This window comes from Seriola dumerili, unplaced genomic scaffold (genome assembly GCF_002260705.1).
Source record: "Seriola dumerili isolate Sdu_G_001 unplaced genomic scaffold, Sdu_1.0 BDQW01000160.1, whole genome shotgun sequence".
NCBI lineage: Eukaryota > Metazoa > Chordata > Actinopteri > Carangiformes > Carangidae > Seriola > Seriola dumerili.
The window spans coordinates 577,750-598,994 of NW_019174415.1; the positions used below are offsets into that span (position 1 = coordinate 577,750).

Consider the following 21,245-nt stretch of genomic DNA (forward strand, 5'->3'; position numbering starts at 1 on the left):
GAATTTACTAATTATTTTACTGTCAAAAATCTCAAAACACATACTTTACACTCACACTGAACTGGTGTCTATGTGACTGACAAACTACAACAGTTCTACATGGCTACACACTCAGCTTGGTTTTCTTAGTGTTTAAGAAAGGACACAGATTCACCAGACAAGGATCCTTGGGATAAGAGGAACAAAAACATACATTTTTGGGGTAGAACAATGATTAATAATTCACTTATTATAGCTAAAATGTTACAATTCAATGAGCTACATTTGCAAAATTTTCATAAAAATGACACAATTTGTAAAAACAAAATTATCGTTCAAATCTGTGAGGGGAGCAGGATCTGTCATAGGTGAGGTGTGTTGATATTTAATCAAGTGGAATCTTTTTTTCAATCCCTTATGAGATGGTGGTTGTCAATTTGACTCTGGTCAGTGTAGTGACCGGTTCACTTCTTCTTGTTCACAATGTTGTTGCAAATCCAGTTCATGCCATCCTGGAGAAATTAAAAAAAAAAAAAAAAAAAAACTGTCTAAATTTGATATAAAATCAAGTTCAAACTGTTCAAACAAAACAAGTCAAAGACGTTGCTGATATAAACAAAGTCTCCATTTAAACACTTCAGACTGATCAGTACAATATTGTGCAGCAGGAAGGAAGAGAGCACTTTTGTAAGGTTAATTATGTTCCATCTGAAGGAAAAATCAATAAATCAACTTGGGTCTGACCTGAACTCCCTCTCCAGACACAGCTGAGCAGGCCTGAATCTGCCACTCACGGTCCCGGTATGTATGCAGGTTGAGTCCCTCAGCGATCTCACTGGCCGGTGACGCTGTGGCCAGATCCTGCTTGTTGGCAAAGATGAGCACTGGAACGCCTTTTAGATTCTCCTCGTCGATCAGCTCGGACAGCTCCTGCTCATACACACCAAAAAAGGTAATTGAAAAAAGTTTTTCAAAAAAAAAACAAAAAAAACCCAAAAAAAACAATGACTTTCATATATATCAATATATTTAATTCACTTAAATTTTTGGTATGGTTTTTGTCAGAATGTATTTGCATGCAGAAATGAGAACTGTATGAAGCTCACCAGTCCTGTCTCTTCAAACCGCTTCTTGTCTGCACTGTCAATAACATAAATCTGAAAGAGCAAATACAAAACAGTGAGATCATAATCCTATTAATTACAAGCAAACAAAAAAAAATCATATCTCAAGTATTTCATCTACATGCAGTGACTCTCTTGTTATAAAGCTGCCCCAGTGCAGTCCAGCAAGTCAGTTTTACTTGAGAATAAAACATACAGTTGTCACATCCTTTCAAAAAGCTCCCTTAAAATTACAGTTTTAGTATGGTTATAGTGCTCAACTTTATGTCATGTATGTATTTATGTGGTCTCCTGCCATGAGTAATTAAACTTCATGTATCAGCCCTTTATATTGTAAATAGTGTGACAATGTATTGTTTTATTATGCTTCAGTGACATGGCTTTTTATTGCCTCCATCATGTTTGTATTGTAGTGTATTTTCAGTAACTAGCAACAACATTGAGGAAGATAATGGAGATCCAAATAAAGGATGAACCAATGTCTCAGGGGACAGTTAAGTTTGAAATGACTTGAATGAAGTTTACAGTGGTCACTCACCAACAGGTCTGTGTTTTCCAGGTACTTTTTCCAGAAGGGCCTGATCTTCCTCTGTCCTCCAATGTCCCAAACGTTGAGTTTCATACCATGAGAGGCAACACTCTTTATGTTGAAGCCCTGAAGTGAAACACAAAGTGGGAGTCACTGTACTGCACTTCAGTGGCTTCAGCTGAACACAGTGCCAGCATGCAGCACCTGGAAAGCCTCGCAAGTGGTTATAAAGGAATTCATCAAGCGGCAATGGACTGGACCACAGGTGTGTGTATTTAATTAAGCACTGTTTGGTTACACTGTATTGCAATCTCATTACGTATCAGCGAGAGTGCAACACATGCTCTAGGTGTTTATAAGGAAATGGTCACTTTGTTAATCCGTAGTTGTTTTTCATAACGCAGCTCCTTTCTGTTTCAGTCGGTGAGGTTGTATAACAAGTTTATCCCAAAGGCCAGCTGAGGAGCAAATCTGAGGATAAGACTGGAAGGATCAAGTGCAGTGTATGTGTTTATGTGTCAAGTCTGATTTAGCTTTGTGGTGACTATTCACATGTCGTACTGAACTGCATCCTCTCTGACTGGTGTCTGACGAGCTGTCACAACCTTCCAGGAGCTGGCAGTACATCAGCTCTATGTCTTGTCTGTTTCAGACTAATGCAGTGGTATTAGATAATCATATTAGAGATTAGATCACATCTGAAGGGGGTGATAAAAAAAGGAACTCGCTGGGATCTTCTCAGAAATTGTCTTGAGAGCATGCAAATCAGGAAGGTCATTTAAGGCCACGGTTTATATCCTGATGGAAGGTTATTTAACATTTGGTATAACAGGATGATCTGACACCCTAACATTATTATTTTACTTATTAATGGTTAAAGCATGTGTACTGTAAGACCGATCGTTTCACAGAGTGTCAGAAAAGCAAAGGTCATCTGAATCTCATTACTTTGAGCGAGAGCGTGCGCTGTTCTCACAAGATTAGATGCAATCCCCCTGTCCCTTTCCAATGCTGGGTTATAGTACTATGAAAATACAAAATGTTGAGGGAAGATTTCTGGCAAATGAACCTCATTTATCTAAAAATACTCTTAATGATGAGCATCAGGTTATTATGTTATGAAGTGGCTCAGCTGTTCTTGGTAAGATGAATGAATGGAACCAAAAAACATCATCTTGAAGCGTCTCAGTCAATTTTGTGACATTTCTTGCTTAATGCCATGCTGTATCCTTAAGGTGATGATGTGTGGGTGTGAGCGTGTGAATGTATAACTTCTTCTCACCTGTGTGGGTGTGATGGTGTTCACGTCCTCAGAGGCGAGGCTCTTCAGCAGGGTGGTCTTGCCGGCGTTGTCCAGCCCCAGAAGCACTATCCTGACCTCCTGCTCTGTGGATCCCTTCAGTTTCTCAATGACAGAGAGCAAGCCCTGCATAGAGGTAGAGGAGGTCTGGTAGAGAATAGGGGAAAGAAAGCGCCATGAAGGCCATTCGTGTAGCATCCTTCAGTACTTGTAGAATGTACTTGTCTTCTGTGGAAATCAAGAAGCGTCATGACAGGTCATTTCTCATCGGATGTTTCAATTTTGTAATGTTTGGGTTTAGAATATGAAAATATGGGAGCGGTTCAGTAATATTAAAAATGTAACTACAGTGTTGATCAGAAGGACACCGTGCATTTGGAAAACCACAATATTACAATGACAATACAAAAAGAGCAAGATCTTTCCTTAAGGGTGCAATGTTTCTTATTATATCCAAAGGTAAATAAAGAGACACCTGAAAACTGATGAAAATCCCACTGACCTCCTTCCAGTTTGAGGTCAAAGCTCCCCTTACGCACGGCACGGTCGAGAGCACATGCGTGCCCATCTTGCTCCACCCACCCACCGACCAATATCCAGTCCTAATATCTGGAGCTACTGTATAGCTCCCACCCCCCATTCTGTAAGAAATAATCTGTTGCTTCATTTGGAAAAGCATCAGTGTTGATTAGAGCTTTATTCATATAATTATTCACCTTTTTATTGTGATTAATCTGACGCAAGGTTGCACAACAGCAGACTGCTGACATAAGACGCACTGAAGGTTTAAATATTTGATTCAAGGTGATAGTACCACAGTGTATGTGTGGTTAACTGTAAATCAAAGGTAATTAAAGGTTCCATTTGGATGTATAATCACAGTTTTTAAATTGTATCAACACAGTTTGACAAGTCAATGAATTTAGATTATCCAACCGTCCTGTCTGAGAGCTGCATCTACACAGAAATTCTGTAAAACACTTGATGATTCATACTTGATGGTTCATACTATCAAAGTCCTGACCACCCGTGAGAAATTCTTCTGTGTCAAACAAATACCAAAGGTTCACATTTGGTTTTATAAGTCCTGTGGCTCCAGATCAGGTCACTTACCTTTTGAGCTTCTCCCATGGTGGCGTGTTTCCCGTGGCTTGGCTGGAGGCTGCAGCTACATTCTTCAGTGAAGCTCACACAGGTGTGTTAGCTATCCAGGTCACCCAGGCTAGCTGTCCAGAAGAGGTACCAGCAGCCTTTTTCTTTTCCCTCTTCCTCCTCAGTAAACTTGGGTGGGTTAAGTGCTATGTGTGTATGTGATAGTAATGTCTACCTGGGCGTCAATTGCACAGTCGCCGTAGAGTTAGCAAGCAGGAAGAGGGGGAGGGTGGACAGGACTGGGATTAGGAGGCCAGAATTAGCCCTAGTCATCCATGCAAAGGCCACCCCATCCACCCTCCCCCCTTCCTCTGTCCAACCCTCCATCTCCACTTTGCAGTGGCTTTACCTGGATTATCCCTTAGCCACCTGCTATAGGAGGAAACTGAATAAACAGTCCTTCCTGACACACTCTCAAACACTCAGATATTATGGGCAGAAAAAAAAAAGGTTTAGCCATTTTGCCATATGGCTGGCGGAGGGAAAATGCTGCTAATACGGGAAAACAAAGACACTCAGGGCACCATGAAGACTGACAGTCTGCACAGATCTTAACACATAAACATCAAAGGATTATATCATGTTGTTAAACCAGGGAACTTTGTATTTCTGTGTTCATAAATCATCTCTCAAATCCCACACCCAGTCCAAAGCATTATCATCCCATATATCCATTACATGCCAGCCGCCATAAAGCTGCTCTGTGTAGTGTGCGTTCCTGTGAGTAGAGCATTCAGCGGGATTAGTTTGAGCACGCCTGTCCTGTGTCTGGATTAAAACATTTCTAGGCTCTTTTCCTCAACTGAACAGGCTTTCTGGTCAGTGGGCGTGGTTAACATGCTGTGTTACACAATTGATCCACCCTCGTCTAGAAATGGCCCCTACGTAAACTCGTAACCTCACCTGATCACACACACTGAGGCAAGGATTAAAGAGGTTTTATTTCTATATCATATACTACCACAGCAGTTTGTGAAACAATATCAGTATTGATACATTTTGAGAGTGACAGTTTCTTATTTAGGACTCCCTTGGCGTGAATGGTACTGGGCCGCCAGCCCTCCCATCCAGTGCCCTTTGCGCCATCCTTGCTTTGGTTTTAGCTGCAGGGAGAGACAAAAGGGGGCGTCACACTTGGTAATGTTCCTAAAGAGAATTCATGACCCTAACCCTAACCCAATATTCTAGGATTAGCAGTGTACAAACATTTACTGGACAGTTCAAAAATTTGGGAACTGCAGATAAATGAGACAACACTCTCGCGTCTGTACACTAAATAACTAGCTGGAGCCAGCAGCCTATTAGCTTAGCTTAGCACAAAGATAGATAACAAGGGGAAGCAGCTCCCCCGGCTCTTTCCAAACGTAACAAAATCCGCCCCTAAAGTTCACTTATTATCACATTTTATCTTGTTTTACAGATGTCATGTTCTTGATTATTTCTTGGATGGGCGTAGTGACAGCTAAGATAACTGACTTCTGGCTCCAACAAGTAATGAGAGTGGTATTGAAATTCTTACGTAGCTCAACTTTTGTCAAGAAAGCAAAGTGTGTTTTTCAAAATGTCAGACTGTTACTTACTTAATTATTTCTAATCCTAGAATTTTAAATTTGACTTATATATAGTCTACACAGAGCAAGACTTGCTGTTGTACTAAGATGAACTAACTGACTACATCCTTATATTTAATTCATATATCTCTCCATTAAATTTAGGACTACAGTCATAACAATCTTCTCATCTAGGTCTTTGCAAGAGAGTGAAAAAATATATCTCCCAAGATTATTATTATTCTATCAAATTATTACTTTGAAGTGTTAGAAATATATAATTGTACCAAGGAGAAATATAGACCTATCATCTATATCATCATCATGCATTTAAGATGATTTATTTGAGAATGAAGAAGGCACTCAAACTTTTTTCATTCTCTATTAGGCCACTATTGTTCAACAGCACAGACAGCCTGAACTGAGCTCTTACCGTTGTCTCTTTTCAGCTTGAACTTCATTACCAGACCCATAATCAGGACCAAGACCAAAGCTGCGATGCCACAGATCACCAGGGTGAACACATTGTTGTCTGTATGAGGACACACACAGAGTTACAGAAGCAGAAACACAGACAGCTAGGACACAGGCTGCCATGGGTCAATGAGGTGTTCAAGTATTTCATTATTCCTATGTTAAAAACCATGAAAGGTTCCTGTTTTTTTATTATATTACTTAGAACTTGTAAAATGCACTAAATTCAGGCGTGTGGTTAATGGCTTAAATTTACAATCTACATTTTAAAGATAAAGGTAACTGTGTTAAGTAAGCAGGGAGATATCTTCTTACTTTTTACACTGACTTCGTCTGGAGAAGACTCGTAATTGCCACATGAACTATTCACATAGCAGATGTACTGGCCTTCACTAGAAAGCACGTGATCAAGAACCAGGTTGCTCATGTTTTTGCTTTTCTTGATTTCCTCCCCGTCTTTCGTCCACCCAATTGTCAGATTCAAATTGGGAACGTTATGGACACAAGTTAGAGTGATGTCATCACCCTCTTCGGCTTCGGATCCAGTGCTGTTGATAGAAACCTGAAAGGCTGATAGGCAGAATAAATATTTAAGCAGAGGAAAACAACAGTGACACTGTTAAGTAATCACCCACAAGGCACTTTATGTGTTTCAGTGCACTGTCACAGACAGGGATATTGGTACAGGTTACCTTTTTTGCAGTTTGATGAATTATTTGCATAAAATGTCTCTGCATACATAAAGAGAATAGTCAACATGGAAAGAAATGAACACAGACATCAATTAGAACATGAATGTACCTACTCTTATCAACTTATTTTACTCAACAAAAACTTCAGTAATACACAAACTACGGAGAATGATCAAATTTATGAGAATTTAGTCATGCTTGTTTTGTTTGAGTCAACCTCATTCTGCTACCACACCCCACTGTCAATTACTACATCTACTGTACGGAGTGTAGAATTCACTGGATTTATCTTGAAGCAAACAAATGAGAAGAAAGACGCTACCAACCATTAATGCACTTAGTATCTAGGCAGAGCTGGCAAGAATCTATAGGGAAAACAGAGATGGAGAGTATGCCATTACATACATTTTCCTTTTGCATCTTGCCTCGCAATTACTTAATGGCAGGCAGTGCTCAGGTACATTAGCTGCTACATAACATTTACAGATGCAGTCTATAAATAGAGTAAGAAAAGGTTTTGTTTGATTTTTAAATTTTTTTTTTTACCTGCAGTCTCTTCTGCCGTGTTACATCTCAGACAATGAACAGAGACACAGTTGGAGGCAACGCCAACTAAAATAATAGAATGAAGAGGTAATATACAGATTTAATGTACAGAGCTTAACAGGTATATATATTCATAGAAAAAATATACACAAACACATTATAGGCTCCTTACCAATGATGAGGTGACCAAGCAAAATATAAAGGGATATCTCTCTCATAATCATTCTCTGTTAGAGAAGATTTGGGTTTAGAATAAGCTTAAGAATTGAATGAGACAAATATTTTAAAAGTAAGAGCCAACAGCATTTAAACAAATTAGGAGTAGTGACTGATTATATATCACTATAAAACAAAAAAATAATATCGTCATGTTTTTCTTTTTCATTTTACCTGTGGTGGTGGTGTTGTGTCCTCACACAGAGCTGAATAATGACCTGCTCTGCTGTGCCTCACCTAATGGTCTTTGCATTGGAAAAGGTACGGCCGAACTGATCGTAAACACTGATATGGATGCAAATAAAGTTTTTTCTGGAAGTTCGTGGCGCAAACAGTACTGCTGTTTGTGTGTTTGTTGGTGAGAGAGTTGGCAACGATAACAGTCGGGCTGTTGCTGATGTTTCCCGCGTGTTGTTGAGTGACACTGAGGTTAAAAATGATAGGATTTTTACTCTTGTTACAGATAAAAAGAGAAATAGACAGACACAAGTGAGGCAGAGGGAGAAGCAAAAAGACGGACAGGTGTCCTGAAGTATAGCCTGATATCAGAAAAACAGAGGTTTACTTATGCAAACTATCCACAGCCTTTGCACTTATTATATAGTGTGAAATATTAAGGGTAACTTTGCTCAGAATTGTTTGACTGACTGACTTTGAAGAACTGAAGCTAGGGAATACATTATCATCTTTTACAGAAGTTATGCTTGGCCTTTGTACACAGTATATATTCACACAGTGGCCAGTAGAGAGTGCTGCTGATCAGCCATCCTTTTTCTCAGCTTTTATCGATTTAATTTATAAAGTTCTATTGAGCCAAACCTTCATGTGTTTAGACTTTGGGAATCAAGCAACCGGCACAGACACGAGATGAACATGCAAAGTCCATACAGAAATAAAGCAAACTGTTTTTTCTGGATTCAAATGGGCTGTCAGCCACCTTACCACTCTTTCATCAAACTGACTTGTCATGAAAATCAGGCCAAGGTTGTCCCCTCATTGATTTGTGTTTCCTGGTATCTTAACTTCAACCAAGCCGTAACTTCATTCCAACCAGTTATTCAAGCAGTGCCTAACCCTAACCTGGCCGAAACTCTTACCCCAACAATGGACAGCATGTGACAGCACTATTCATAAGCTCTGAGCTATTCTATCTGCCTGTAAACACACCGTTGTTCTTACGGGATTCATATTTATTGACCCTAGTGATTCACATTGTGGGAAATTAAAACACAAACACTGAACGTTTCACTCAGGAAAGTTCTCTCTCAACTTTACAGAAGTGTCATTTAGGACAGGATGGTGTCAGAGACCTACACGTGTAACAGTATCACACAATGCTAAAATTGCTGCAGAACAAAGTGCTGCTATTTGGATGTTAATTTAGGCAACAGGTTGACACTTCTTCTTCTGACACCACTCTATTTTTGTTTTCATTTTCTGTGTCGAACAGTCTGTCCATACAGGCCCGTTGACTGTTAGTCAGGCTGATTTCTTTGCACTTACATTTTGTCTGTACATTGTGTCATTTTAACATTGAATTGGGAGGGTTCACAGTGTCAAGGGTGAAATAAATTAAATAAGTCCACAAGTATTTGTAGCCTATACTTCTTTGCTTGTCAAGAATGATATTGGTCTGACCTCTTGAAAGTTCAAAAACAATGTTGCCATTATGCCTTTGCTGAATATGCTCAGCCACTTTGCATAATAGCTCTGATATCCAGGCAAAAGCAGACAGGAAAGTTGCTGACACTTGACACCTCAAACTGACAGTGTATTAGCTGTGAAACCAACATTTTCTCCAAGGGGGGGTGAAAAAAAGAAAAGAAAAGCGCACCCTTAATTAAAAAGTCGTGCTTCACCTGGCTCGTTGGGTCGTGCGCAGTCAGGTAAGATCAAAGCTGGTAATTAACTCTGACCTGAAGGCTTTCAAGCTCTTTGCTGGAGTTTTTTTTTTCCGCAGCTCTCTCGGCTTGACCCGCAGCGTGTTTTCCGGGAAGATGGTCACTTTCACAGGACTTTATCACAGGTTCTACCGCCTGGCAAAATTTGCAGCACAAAAGCAAAGCAGGAAATATGACAAACGGTGCACCATAACCGGTGGCATCACGCTGCATAATAAGGTATGACAATCGTTTCACAAGAGCTAATCGGAGAGTGCATGCCTAGTTCACAGTGTTTGGCAATTTACCAGTTTAAGGGGAAGGCTACTTAAAGTTGTCAGCCTTGATTTTTGGAAACATATGTTTTAATTTGGAATCGATCTACAGTCATTTATTCTACAGAATAATGCTCATATACTGATGAACACCATGAAAGTCTGCTCACAAGTTTTGTTTTGAAATGATCCTGAAAAGTGTAGAATGAGATATTGAATTTATGTTTTGAAAAAGAAAGCAAATATTATGTAAAGTTGAAAGCACTCGTACATCAGAAGTTTAGTGATGTTTGGAGGATTTGACTTAATCCTGGTTTTCATTAAACCAAAGGATTATTAAATGAATCCAAAGGAAACATGGTCTTTTTTTTGTACTTTTCTGTCTAAATTTCATAGATGTAGCCTTAGATGTAGCTCTGTAGCTGCAAATTTGCCACCTAGAGTGTAAAATGGCATGAAGCTGTGTCAAGTGACTTTTATAGTGACTGAACATCAAAAGCAGAATGAGTACATCTGTCCTGTCTGTGTTCCCACATCACAGCATTTCTCAAGATGTAGGTTGAGAACAGTTTGATCATAGTAGGCCTATACTTCCTCTTTTGTGGCTTGTTGCTATGGCAAGACTTCCCTTCCAGGCAGGAAGTGACAAGAAAACCCAAGTGATGAATTTTTGTGTGTGTGTCTGTGTGTCTGTGTGTGTATGTGAATGTGTGTCTGTGTGTGTATGAAGAGTGTGCATCATTTTTGGGTGGAGCACTTTACTGTGTCCCCTGACAGTGTGCACATCGTATAAGGCTTCAGCTTGTAGTCTGGTGTCTGGGCCACCATGGCGAAGAACTGCAATGCTCTAGGGATTCCTGTTGGCCACATGGTGAGTTGGCACCAGCCTTCTTAGGTTTTGGTTTGGTTCTGCAGCCGTCCATGGATCCAGTGGTTTGTTAATCAGTTTATGATGTGTAAAGGAGAAAGTTTTATCAGCCCTTACATAGTGGAAGTACAAGATTGGGAATGTGCTAATGTTTAAGAGGAATGAGTTGGAGTTGAGTGTGTTGAACACTTGTAAGTTGTTGCCATGTAATGATTTGTAATGAGCAGGAATCTCTTTGAAGTTTTGGACTACTTTCTCAGTCTGCTTTTTTTTTTTTTTTTCTTTTTTTAACCATGCTGATACTATTGAGCTGACATCCAGGTCGGAGTACTGAGAGTACAGCAGTGCAGTTTTCTTGTGGTGGCTTGTATTATCCGTCTCCACTCCTCAGCTGTGCCAGAACCAATCAGGCTGTGTGTTGGTTGCTATTGAAAACAGACTGGGCTTGCTTGAGTCAGAAGCGGAAATGGAGCCATGCCTGTTTGCCAATCTGTCATGTGTAGGCTGAGCTGGCTTTTGGTCTACTCTGTGCGAGACCATTATGTTTCTTGAATTAGTTTAACCCTGCTAAAGGTGTGAAAGTGTATGTAAAGATGTATTTTGCAGAGGCAGAGAAGGGATGGATGTTGCTCTGGTTTTAAAAGACTCTGCTTTGCATTTTGTGTGATTAGAAATGTTCCTATAATTGGTGCTGCATCAAACTCTTCCCTCACAAAAAATATGTTTAAATATCTTCACTCTCCTTCAAAGGATTCACAGAGAATCCTAATACTTAGATATTATTTTCTGCTGCAGTGAATGAGAACGAAAGGTGCACAAGTAAGATGATGATGAAAGTTGGGGTTTCATTATGGAGAACTGTGTATGAAGTGTGTGTCGGTGTGTGAGTTTTAGCAGTTGAGAAAAAAAAAAAAAAGTATAGTGGTGGAGTCACAGCAGGGCTAACACCTGCAGAAACAGCCAGCCCATGTCAACCTGATCAAAGTTCACAAAGAGCAGTTGTCTTTGAACTGTTGCCTAAAATTCACACATATACAATGTGTCTTTTCAGTGTGTCTTGCAATTTGCTTAAGAAAAAACTTGTGTCGTTGTTGCGTAGTTATTTCTGTTAAGAAGTTAGGGTCTTGGCCTCTCATCCTATATTGAGCTGAAACGACTGTCAAATTGTCTCTCCCATGAAATCTGTCACTTTTAAAAACCAGAGCTAGTTTTAGCCTCTCAGTATTTACTTGGATTTTTTTGTGTCACATGAGCGGATGCTGAGACAAACGTTTTCTCACTCACAATATTTTTCGGTATGACGCAGCAGTTGACACTTCTGATGTGGGTTGTTCCAGAAATTAGGTGAAGATAAAGTGGACTTTCTGTGAAAATTTTGACTTCAGTTGACCTTCAGAGGTGACTCATATTTAAGGTATTTCAGAGAACTGACAGAGCCAGAATGATCGGGCAAATTCAAATCCGCTTTACACAAGCTGCACGGGCATGAATGAGACAGGCAGGATGTCCAGCACTGATCAGTTCACAATGAAGAAGTTGTTAATATGAGGTATGGAGAATGAAAATGAAAGAAAGATTTAAAGAAGAATAGATATGATTAAACAAGTTATTGGTAATTTTTCATTATGAGCACCCGGATTGTGTCAAATGGCACTGGGAATATAATGACCGTTAGTGGTGACGATGTCACTTTCAAGTTTACTTTTATAAACTTTTACACCATTTATTCTCCGACCAGGACAAACCTACACAGACAAACACAGTTTTAGAATTGGAACCCACATGTCTGTGGACTGTGGGAGGAAACCAGAGCACCCAGAGGAAACCCAGAGGGGCAAACAAACTCCAGAAAGGCCTTTGTATTAAAACCAAGGGCCTTTGTTCTGTGAGCCAGTCTTCACCTCTTTAAATACAATTTCAGTGTTACATGACTCTTGAGCAGGACCTTTACTGTGTGTGTGTGTGTGTGTGTGTGTGTGTGTGTGTGTGTGTGTGTGTGTGTGTGTGTGTGTGTGTGTGTGTGTGTCTGAGCATCCAGGATTTCACTCAGTTACTTAAAACAGATTCAGTTAACCTGCTGATCTTATTTTCTAAAATACCCTCAGTGCGGTTTGATCAATATGCAATTGTCAGCACAGGCGTGTGAGCAAAGAGGTTGCAGAATTCAGTTCATAACTGTGAACGTGCTTGAATAGAAACGAAAAGAACCTTTTACAAGATGTGGATGTGGATTCTGTGAGCTCTGAAAGCTGAATGAGAGCTATTGTCATCAGTGTCACAACCACTTCCTCTGAAACAGCCTTGGCTGATTGCACTTTTACATCGAGGAGAAAAAACAAAAAGCAAAAAAAAAAAACCATGCAGTTTGTTTTCACATTTCACTTCCTAAATGTATGTATGCCTATGTGCCCTGAATACACGTGTCTAACGGGATATAATTTCAAATACATTGTACAGCTTTGAGTGTAATATTTTGTTGTACTAATTATTTTTCACACTCTTAGTTCTGTGGTTTAGTTGTGCAGTTTACCATCTTAGGCAATGAGAATGAATTTACATACAGTTACTTTGTTTTTATGATTTTCTGTTTAAGACAAGTGACTGTTGAACTGATAGCTGATTTTATTAAGTACGATAGGAATTTACCCAGAAATACTGTATACAGCTCGTCCATAATGACCTCAGTGAGGTGTATTTCATCTTGTCAGATGATTTGTTTAATTTTAGTCTGTTTACTGCTGTTGTAAAGTTATCTGCTCTCTCTTTCCACAGATCCAGGCAGTGTCAGATGGAGGTAAGCGTGAACAGTCAACGTACACTCTGACAATCCTGTACATGTCACATTTCTACAATGTGAACATGTCTGAGCACGACGGAAGAAAATATCTGATTCAGTCTCATTCTCGGTCATGATTTTCTGTGCTGATAAATGGGTGTGTTTGTGTCTGGATGTGTTTGTAGAGTTGAACATGTCTGCACGGGGCTGTGGAGGCAGCAGCTCCAGCCTTCCAGGGACTCCAGGTGGAGAGGCTGGCCCCGCCAACAGCGTACTGAGCTGGGCCGTTTCATTTGAGAAGCTGTTGGAGGACCCCTCTGGGGTCTGTTACTTTACGGTGAGTCACACTCTACACACATACTAGCGTTATGCTGTAATTTTCAACAAGTTAGAGAATAATTGAAGTGTTGATGTTTTCTAATGATCCTCGTGTGTGTGTGTGTGTGTGTGTATGTGTGTGTGTTTCTCAACAGGCCTTCTTGAAGTCTGAGGTGAGTGCGGAGAACATTTTATTCTGGCAAGCTTGTGAAAAGTTCAGGAGGATTCCAGCCACCTCATTGGACGAGGTATGATGGCACCATTTTACCTCTTTACATGGTGACTTAGCTTAATGTGATTCATTATGCTGTTGTGTGTTTAGAAATACTCTCATTGTAATTTCCCTTAAATGTGTTTTTTTTCACTGTAGACAAGAAGTTGAATGTGGGAGGTCAACTCGGTAGCTATGTTGCTATAATTGTATCTGTGTAGTGATCTGATTCAGTGATGTGTGTGTGTGTGTGTGTTTTTTTAAGTCAGTTAACAAGCTTTATATAGTAAACAAAAACATTTCCTGTTGACTTCAGCGATGTATGATGTTTTTGGTTTTTTTTTTTAGATATTTGCACTCTGCTACACTAATCTTTCATATAAAAGTGGCCAGCTGGGAAACTTTAACAGCTAACATCATGAATAGACTTTTAGCGACTTATTGATTGTATGACTGGCAGTGTGGATGCTTGGAAACGGTCGATTTGATTCTTGGTACAGGAAGTGCCCAACACTCAAGGAGAGAACACGGAGCCAGTGAAAAGATAAACGCACTGAGTGGCTTTGAAGGTTGCCATTGAAAGCTAAACACTCAAAAGAAAACTGGTACAATGTGTCAGTTGGGATTTATTCCTGTTGATGTGTCACTGGCTCAAAAACAATGAATAGGAAACAAGGTTGAGGTAATAAGTAATCATCAGGGTGATTCAGTCTGAGGAAGGTGTTGCTTTTCCAGCTAAAAGCAGTGGCTCGCTCCATCTACAACACCTACCTGTCTGACAGCGCTCCCTACTCAGTCAACATCGATGACACCGCCAAGACAGAGGAGAAGGACCTGGAGCAGCCAACACCTGACATGTTTAACAAGGCTCAAGCACAGGTCTGTTTAGAGTCCTGACTCTCATATTAACTCAGTAACACAGTGTTGGCGCCATGGCTGACTTTGTGTACCGTTGCTCCTGCTTTGCATCAGATATTCAAGCTGATGAAGATGGACAGCTACAGGCGGTTTGTGCGCTCTCCTCTTTACCAGAATTGCACCTTGGCAAGTGTAGAAGGAAAACTTCTGCCTCAGCTCTCTAATGAGCCGGTTCGCATGGGATCCTGGGAGGACGTGGCCAGCAGCAGCCCCTCGCTCAGTGACAGGAAGGTATATAGCCTAGGAGAAAATATACTGACGGACAGGGAGGGGAAAATGTGAAGGATTCTTGTTTTGATTGTGCTGTGTTGGCTTTATTTCATTTCACTGTCTCAAACAGAACAAGAAGTCAGACTCTAACAGTTTGCCAGGTGGCAAGAGTGCCTCAGAGAAACTGCGACAGAAAAGAGGATCCTGGGGAGGTAGTGCCTGTCAGATGGCAGATCTTGTGCTTCCGTGTTAATGTACTTACTGTGACTTTATTTGACACTTCCTCCCTGGCTCTCTTCTTGTTCTTCTCTTTCCATCGATAACAGAAGATACACCTAACACCCAGAGTGTAGTCTCCCGCAAAGAGTCCCATATGTCGGTGAAGTCGACCAGCAGTGTGGAGCTTGGCTCCCTCTACAGGCAGATGGAGGTCAGTGTGTTTGTGGCAAAAAGGGTTTGTACTGTAGCTGCAGCCGGTTGATCAGAAATCAATTATTGTTCAATGACAATGAAGCACACATGAATGACTAAATGTAGTCTATGAATTCAGAGGAGAATCTGACATAAAATGAATAAAATAATTTTGTAGTATATTTTTTACTCTTAAATCCTTTGCTCTCTTCTCCATCTGTGGTGCAGAATGGCAAATCAATTCCCCGGTCTCCAGATCAGGGAGGTGGGAGCAGGATAGAGGTGGAGGGGGGTTACTGCTGTGTCTACCTACCTGACGGCAGTGCCTCTCTGGCCCCTACACGCAATGGCCAACCCATCAAAGACATGCTGGCTAGCCTGTGTGAAAAGAGAGGCTTCCCGCTGAAAGATATCATTATCTACCTTCACGGGAAGGACAAGGTGAGCGCTTGGCTGCTGTGTGTCCTCCCACCAGCCACAGCTTTACATCAAGTAGCTCTTCAAACCGTTCTACTGTATGGCACTGCAAAGTTGTTTTGCAACAGGCAGTATGAGAAAGAAGACTGCCATGTTCCTGTTCCAACATCCTCTCACTGCCTCATCCTACTCCCTCTCTTCACGTCTGAAACCTTGCGAAACCTATTTGAAAGTGTCCCCATTTGAAGCTCACATCTCTGAAAATCGCTTTAATTTCTCTCTGTCTGATACACTGTTGCTCTCTCTACAGCAGCCCTTATCGCTGGACCAGGACTGCTCCGTACTGAGAGATCAGCAGGTCTCTCTAGAGCTCAGGGTGACGTTTGCGTGAGTCAACTGTCACTTCCTTTGGTTCCTTTTTTTTTTTTTTTTTTTCTGTCTTTGACACCCTAGCAGGTTTTCACACCTCCGTCCCCACTACAGAATGTCGCTCTTCACCATATTAGAGGAAAGTCCTTGTGTTACCACCAGTAATAGTCTGGTTTTCTGGGTAGAAATCATTTTAGTCATCATTTGCACTGACTGTGTAATTACACAAGTTGCTATATTAAAATCACACTTGGATTTCCTGTTCAGATACCATTGTGTGGGAAATTTCTCTGTGACTACAGGCTTTGCATGACTAGATTTAAGTGATGCTATTTTGCTGTTCCACTTGGTTCAGGGGAGTTATTGAATTTCATGTGTGTTTCAGGCTGGAGATTGCCTTCACTGGTAAGACTGTGGGGATCATGGTGAAGTCTAGTAAGACGCTGCAGGACGCCCTCTCTGCTGTGATGCAGAAGCACCACCTCAAGCTGCAAGAGGCCCTGGTCACCATGGTGAGTGAGTGTATGCATGTATGAATGAGACGGTAGCCTGAGCTTGAGTAGTTACTCAGATAATGACTTTCTGGCTAGTCAAATAAATTCACTTTAATGATAAGCTGCCTTGTCTGGCATTTTTAAATATATTCATTTTTTAAAATTCTGCCCATCTCTCCTGTCAGTCTCATCTGCCTCTCCTGCCTCCAGCAGCCGTTGCTAGGCAGCAGTTTACGCGTCAGTGTGCATGTTAATATTAATATCAAATCTGTAATTTTAATGTGGTTACTGAAACCTGAAGGTGTTACACTATTTTGTTAGTGGAATAAGAAATGAGATTACACCGTCTTACTAATGTGTTAATGTGTTTTCCCTGTGTTATGCACCAAGATCTGTGGGGTCTTGATAGTTCATCATTGTGTGTCAGCATCTGCCCGACTGGAATGATTCATGTTTTTCATCTGCCTGTTTGTTTAAGGTTGGAAGTGACGAGCCTGTGAACATGAGCGGCACCGTGTTCAGATTGGCCAATAAGACGCTACGACTTGACAAAACCAAAGGTGAATGCACTGACCCAGTGTTTTTACTTTAATGTGAACCAGAAAGAATTCAGTTGATGTCACTTTTACATAATTTAATCATGACTGCACTGCTCCCCCAAAAGCACAATCAGCCACAAGATAAAAAGAAACCTACTTGGCCAACAAGTGAATGAACTGAGTTGAATAAAATCTGATAAAGGCACACACTACGTTTCTATGCACTGTTAGTTGTAGATGATGTGGGTGACATATTAGTGATGCTTTCTGTGATCTCTTCTGAATTCTGCCTGACCCCTGCCTGCGCCTTCTTTTTCATTTAACTGATTCTTTAGTCGGTTTTAGAAAGTGTTTCTGCATTTCTTGGCTCTCGCTCACTTTTAGCTGGCGGGGAAGAGAAAGTCCTCTCGCTGTCCATTTTACTGCCCTGGTTTTTCTGCGTCACTGTCTGCATGTTCCTCTTTTTTCCTATTCTGATTTCTCTGTGTGTGCCTCTCTCTCAGTCTCCATTCTTTTCTATGGGTTGACATGTCAGACTCCATTTGGTTTGTTGAGTGCTGTGTCACTTTGAGTTCACTCACCTCATTTCCCGACTGCTGAGAAACCAGAACCAACTTCACTTTGGATCAGTGCTCCCCGCCTCAGCTCCACTCACTGCATTTAGGAGGAGGGAAATAGATTTGATTAGAGTGGCTCTGTCCCAGGAGGACCAGTTTAATTCTTGTCAGGAATATTTTATCTGGCTGATGTCAGTGTTTAACACAATGGGGAAGTTAAGTTGTGTAGCATCACCAGCGGTCCACTGACTACTTTTTTTGTATTGGAGGTGGAAGTGCTGCTAGAAACTAACATGCAGCTTTGTGTGCTTTGAACAGGAAGAGACCAGGCCAACATTTCCAGAGGCAGTGGTTCTGCTGCAGCCTCACAGGTGAGACAGTGTTAATAAACTGACTTGAGAAAAAGGGTGAGCTGCTGAGATGCTTTCGGTTATTATTATCTAAATAAGAATATAATGAGGGTTATCATTTGAAGGGCAAGGCTACACTCGAACGAGGAATAAAAACCTTCATTATATTCCGTTGTGGGATTTTCTTAGTGCACTAAATATATATACTAAATATAGCGCTCTACAGAGTAAAATGAGGAGCGATTTTGTACATAGCCCACGGCTTCTGGACACCACCAAAATCTTATCAACACGTATGTCTCTGATGAGAAGTTTAATCCTTGTGTGATCTATAGGACTGATAGTTTATAACCTTACTGAGATTTGAAACCTGTCAAACGATATTTAATATATTGATAAAGCCGGAATCTATTTTGCTCCCAGGCTGGAGCAGCGAGTGGAGGTGGCGTGGAGGCCCGAGCATCGCCGAAGTCAGACAGAGGAAAGACTCAGCCCAAGCCCAGTAAGAACCCCGACATGGATGGTAGGAGACCTCAGCAGTATCTAGGAGGGTTGGGCAATATGGCAACTTATACTGTAAGATGATAAAAAAATTGACAACCGTCAATAAGGAATCCGTGACAATACAGAAGTTTTTTGTTTTTCTTTCCATTTGAACTTGAGGGCTTGTTCTTGGCCTTTGAAACAATGTGTGGACATTGTGTTAGAATCTTCTTTAGTGACGTTTCTCATTTGCTGACGAAACAATCTCTCCATTAAGTGCATTTTAATCATATCACACAATTTTTCTCAGCAGATGTAATAACAAAAAAACGCAGTAAATAAAACTGCATTTCCATGTTCAAGATCGAACGCTCCAGAAAAGCTACTAAATGGACCAAGCAGTGAAACTGTTTTACCAGCCGCTGTTTTTAAGGTTAAATCTCAAGTTTCTCAGCTGAATTTCCAGGAAATGTAGAATATTACCACATACATCAATACTTCAGTATTGCAATATAAACTTGCTTCATAAATGATTGTATCCATATCACCCAACCCTAATATCCAGCCAGGACAGAGGTTTGATGAGGAGTAAAGTCTTTTTTTTATGGCACATTTTTTTTATGACTTTCTGTCTCTTTAAATTTTTATTGATCAAGAATGAAATAACACTGTATTATTTATTCATTTGTTTGAAATAAATGCCAAATGAACTTGATATTTTTCTCTGCATCAGGGTTTCTGGACATGCTGACGAGAGCTCAGTGCTGCAGGGTGGACGACCAGCGAGGCCTTCTGACCAAAGAGCAGCTCGAGATCCCTGACTTCCTGCAGGTGTCCGCAGACCAGGGGCAGGACACGGAGCCAGAGGGGCCCAGTACAAGCAGCTCCTCCATTGCAGAATCCAAAGAGAAATTGGAGGACAAGACCTCATTACCTTCAAGCTCAGCTGGGGCAGCGGGGGGAACCCCTGACTCTGCTGGATCAGAATCCAAAGACTTAAGAGAAACAGCAGTTTGAAAGCTGTTCATGTGTGGGACGGACAAAGACATGATCCAAAAACATCTTGCAACATGATTTTGCCAATCATGTCAAAAGACTCATTTTAGTCCAAAATGGAAAAGCACTTTTTATGATTGTTTACATATAAGCTCTGAGACAGCAGGGTGCCACCATCTCTGCTACTGATGATATGGAGAGAAGAGATATCATGGCAAGCATTTATAGTGTCATCTCAAAACACTACACGTCCTTATGGGAAAATGTTTGCTATGAATTGTTTAATGCACCCAAAAATGTATGAAAAGAAGTTTTAGCTCAACAATTCACCCTGAACCTAGCTTTTCCCTGATGTTTGTTTAACGCTTTACAGTTTGAGTTGCAGTTCACACTCCTTTTTTATTTCTCTCAATCTAACATTGCGCTCTTGCTTTTCTTTGAACTCTAAGCCTGAACATGTCTATGCACAGGAACTAGTCATTGTCCAGAACGGGTTTTTGAAGTGTATTACATGATTGTGTCTTCTTTGTTTCTATTAAGATTATTGAATATTTTTTACACAGATTCATTTTTAATATTTTAAATGACTATTTTCATTTTGTGTGCTTACTTGCGGTTTTGAAATGTATGTTTGCAGTACTTAAATGCATTTGCTGTGTTTGCTGTGATGGCACTTTGTGAAGCCCTGGCCAGGTCCTGTTTTCCTGTCACTTTAGACTATATACATGGGTCCACATCAGTCATCAGAAATGTGGTATTACTAGGAGGGAATCAGTCGCTTTGATCATCAAAAATATCCCACAGGGTGTATGAAAAGAATTAAAGTGTTTTATGATGAAGTGTGATCCTTTCTGTCTGCATTTATTGTCGGAGGGGAAAAAACATCAGGTTTCAGCTCTCACCCCTCAGACAGGATTTTTTGGATGAATCACTAAGGTCAGTTTCTGGCTTGACAAATGCTACGTGATGTGGTTCTCTATGTAGCTCAGCCAGGCCCCGCTGCCCCAGTGGACTGGCTGTATGAGTCATGCAGTGTAAAGCAGGTCTGATCTGTATCTTGTCCGTGTAGGTGTCAATTGTGACTAGCTTTGATTACATTATGCATTCATGTGTCTGGTAGAGACACCTCCGTCCTGAAGTGCCATCATGTAATGATGTCATTTTTGTGCAGTGACGATGATCGTTGGAGTTCTGTGATTGGCTGTTTGTGATGAGTTCGTAGCCAATGACTTGCTTCATCTGTTTACAGACTTGTTGCTGGAAGGTGTTTTCCAGTTGAGGAGCTTAGGACTATTATGGGGTGTATTTGGCTATTGTATTGGTTACAAAACAAATTAGATGAGTCATAGATGAATTCATCCACACAGATGGTGTCAGCAGCATACATATTTCAGAGTATGAGACAGCATGAGGTTCGGGAAGCGTCTCATTCGCCCACCTTGCCTGTATCATCACTTTTTTATAGATGTAATTGTCACTGAAGTAATTAACCCAAGACATGAGCAGAGCTGTGCAGTATACAATACCTGTTTGTCACACCCACAGCTTCCGACTGCCGGGCAGGACACATTAGCATACACAGCCATGATAACACCTGGTGGTATATGTGTG

General features: G+C 40.8%; 3 protein-coding genes across 11 annotated transcripts; 1 reads left to right on the forward strand and 2 right to left on the reverse strand.

Moving 5' to 3' along the window:
* Positions 1 to 4,307, reverse strand: LOC111226457 (ADP-ribosylation factor-like protein 3). 2 transcript variants are annotated; one of them, XM_022751623.1, is made up of 6 exons: positions 4,046 to 4,307; positions 2,915 to 3,079; positions 1,642 to 1,758; positions 1,086 to 1,136; positions 724 to 909; positions 1 to 491 (listed from the first exon to the last, which is right to left on the reverse strand). In XM_022751623.1, exons 1-6 carry the CDS (start codon positions 4,061 to 4,063, stop codon positions 444 to 446), a joined length of 585 nt encoding a protein of 194 aa, XP_022607344.1. In that variant the 5' UTR covers positions 4,064 to 4,307; the 3' UTR covers positions 1 to 443. The 2 variants fall into 2 exon arrangements, with proteins under 2 accessions (XP_022607344.1, XP_022607343.1); XM_022751622.1 differs by lacking the exon at positions 4,046 to 4,307 and adding an exon at positions 3,435 to 3,556.
* A 720-nt stretch (positions 4,308 to 5,027) lies between these two features.
* LOC111226469 lies at positions 5,028 to 9,550 on the reverse strand. Of its 4 annotated transcripts, XM_022751643.1 has the most exons (9): positions 9,422 to 9,501; positions 7,737 to 7,986; positions 7,519 to 7,573; positions 7,347 to 7,412; positions 7,127 to 7,165; positions 6,801 to 6,839; positions 6,424 to 6,678; positions 6,068 to 6,166; positions 5,028 to 5,187 (listed from the first exon to the last, which is right to left on the reverse strand). In XM_022751643.1, the coding sequence occupies exons 3-9, from the start codon at positions 7,568 to 7,570 to the stop codon at positions 5,105 to 5,107; spliced, it is 633 nt and encodes a 210-aa protein (XP_022607364.1). In that variant the 5' UTR covers positions 7,571 to 7,573; positions 7,737 to 7,986; positions 9,422 to 9,501; the 3' UTR covers positions 5,028 to 5,104. The 4 variants fall into 4 exon arrangements, 1 of the variants encoding a protein (XP_022607364.1); XR_002665306.1 differs by lacking the exon at positions 7,519 to 7,573; XR_002665308.1 differs by lacking the exons at positions 7,519 to 7,573; positions 7,737 to 7,986 and having other exon boundaries at positions 9,479 to 9,550.
* Positions 9,394 to 20,473, forward strand: rgs14 (regulator of G protein signaling 14). 5 transcript variants are annotated; one of them, XM_022751641.1, is made up of 15 exons: positions 9,394 to 9,448; positions 13,358 to 13,379; positions 13,547 to 13,698; positions 13,835 to 13,927; positions 14,626 to 14,769; positions 14,863 to 15,039; positions 15,149 to 15,230; positions 15,345 to 15,448; positions 15,658 to 15,870; positions 16,157 to 16,233; positions 16,601 to 16,727; positions 17,188 to 17,269; positions 18,124 to 18,176; positions 18,579 to 18,678; positions 19,372 to 20,473. In XM_022751641.1, the coding sequence occupies exons 3-15, from the start codon at positions 13,555 to 13,557 to the stop codon at positions 19,653 to 19,655; spliced, it is 1,680 nt and encodes a 559-aa protein (XP_022607362.1). In that variant the 5' UTR covers positions 9,394 to 9,448; positions 13,358 to 13,379; positions 13,547 to 13,554; the 3' UTR covers positions 19,656 to 20,473. The 5 variants fall into 5 exon arrangements, with proteins under 5 accessions (XP_022607362.1, XP_022607359.1, XP_022607360.1 ...); XM_022751638.1 differs by lacking the exon at positions 9,394 to 9,448 and adding an exon at positions 9,513 to 9,682; XM_022751639.1 differs by lacking the exon at positions 9,394 to 9,448 and adding an exon at positions 9,513 to 9,682 and having other exon boundaries at positions 18,579 to 18,657.
* The last annotated feature ends 772 nt before the right edge of the window (positions 20,474 to 21,245 follow it).

What these genes read in the sequence shown, in the direction of transcription:
- LOC111226457 (XM_022751622.1), bottom strand. Translation starts at nt 3,500, where the DNA reads ATGGGCACGCATGTGCTCTCGACCGTGCCGTGCGTAAGGGGAGCTTTG. An exon ending in TGGAAAACACAGACCTGTTG is followed by an intron (nt 1,137 to 1,641) that starts GTGAGTGACCAC and finishes TTGCTCTTTCAG; the next exon opens with ATTTATGTTATTGACAGTGC. An exon ending in TGTCTGGAGAGGGAGTTCAG is followed by an intron (nt 492 to 723) that starts GTCAGACCCAAG and finishes TAATTTCTCCAG; the next exon opens with GATGGCATGAACTGGATTTG.
- rgs14 (XM_022751638.1), top strand. Translation starts at nt 9,560, where the DNA reads ATGGTCACTTTCACAGGACTTTATCACAGGTTCTACCGCCTGGCAAAA. An exon ending in TTAACAAGGCTCAAGCACAG is followed by an intron (nt 14,770 to 14,862) that starts GTCTGTTTAGAG and finishes GCTTTGCATCAG; the next exon opens with ATATTCAAGCTGATGAAGAT. An exon ending in AAGAGGCCCTGGTCACCATG is followed by an intron (nt 16,728 to 17,187) that starts GTGAGTGAGTGT and finishes TGTTTGTTTAAG; the next exon opens with GTTGGAAGTGACGAGCCTGT.
- LOC111226469 (XM_022751643.1), bottom strand. Translation starts at nt 7,570, where the DNA reads ATGATTATGAGAGAGATATCCCTTTATATTTTGCTTGGTCACCTCATC. An exon ending in AGATACTAAGTGCATTAATG is followed by an intron (nt 6,840 to 7,126) that starts GTTGGTAGCGTC and finishes TTATGTATGCAG; the next exon opens with AGACATTTTATGCAAATAAT. An exon ending in AGACGAAGTCAGTGTAAAAA is followed by an intron (nt 6,167 to 6,423) that starts GTAAGAAGATAT and finishes GTCCTCATACAG; the next exon opens with ACAACAATGTGTTCACCCTG.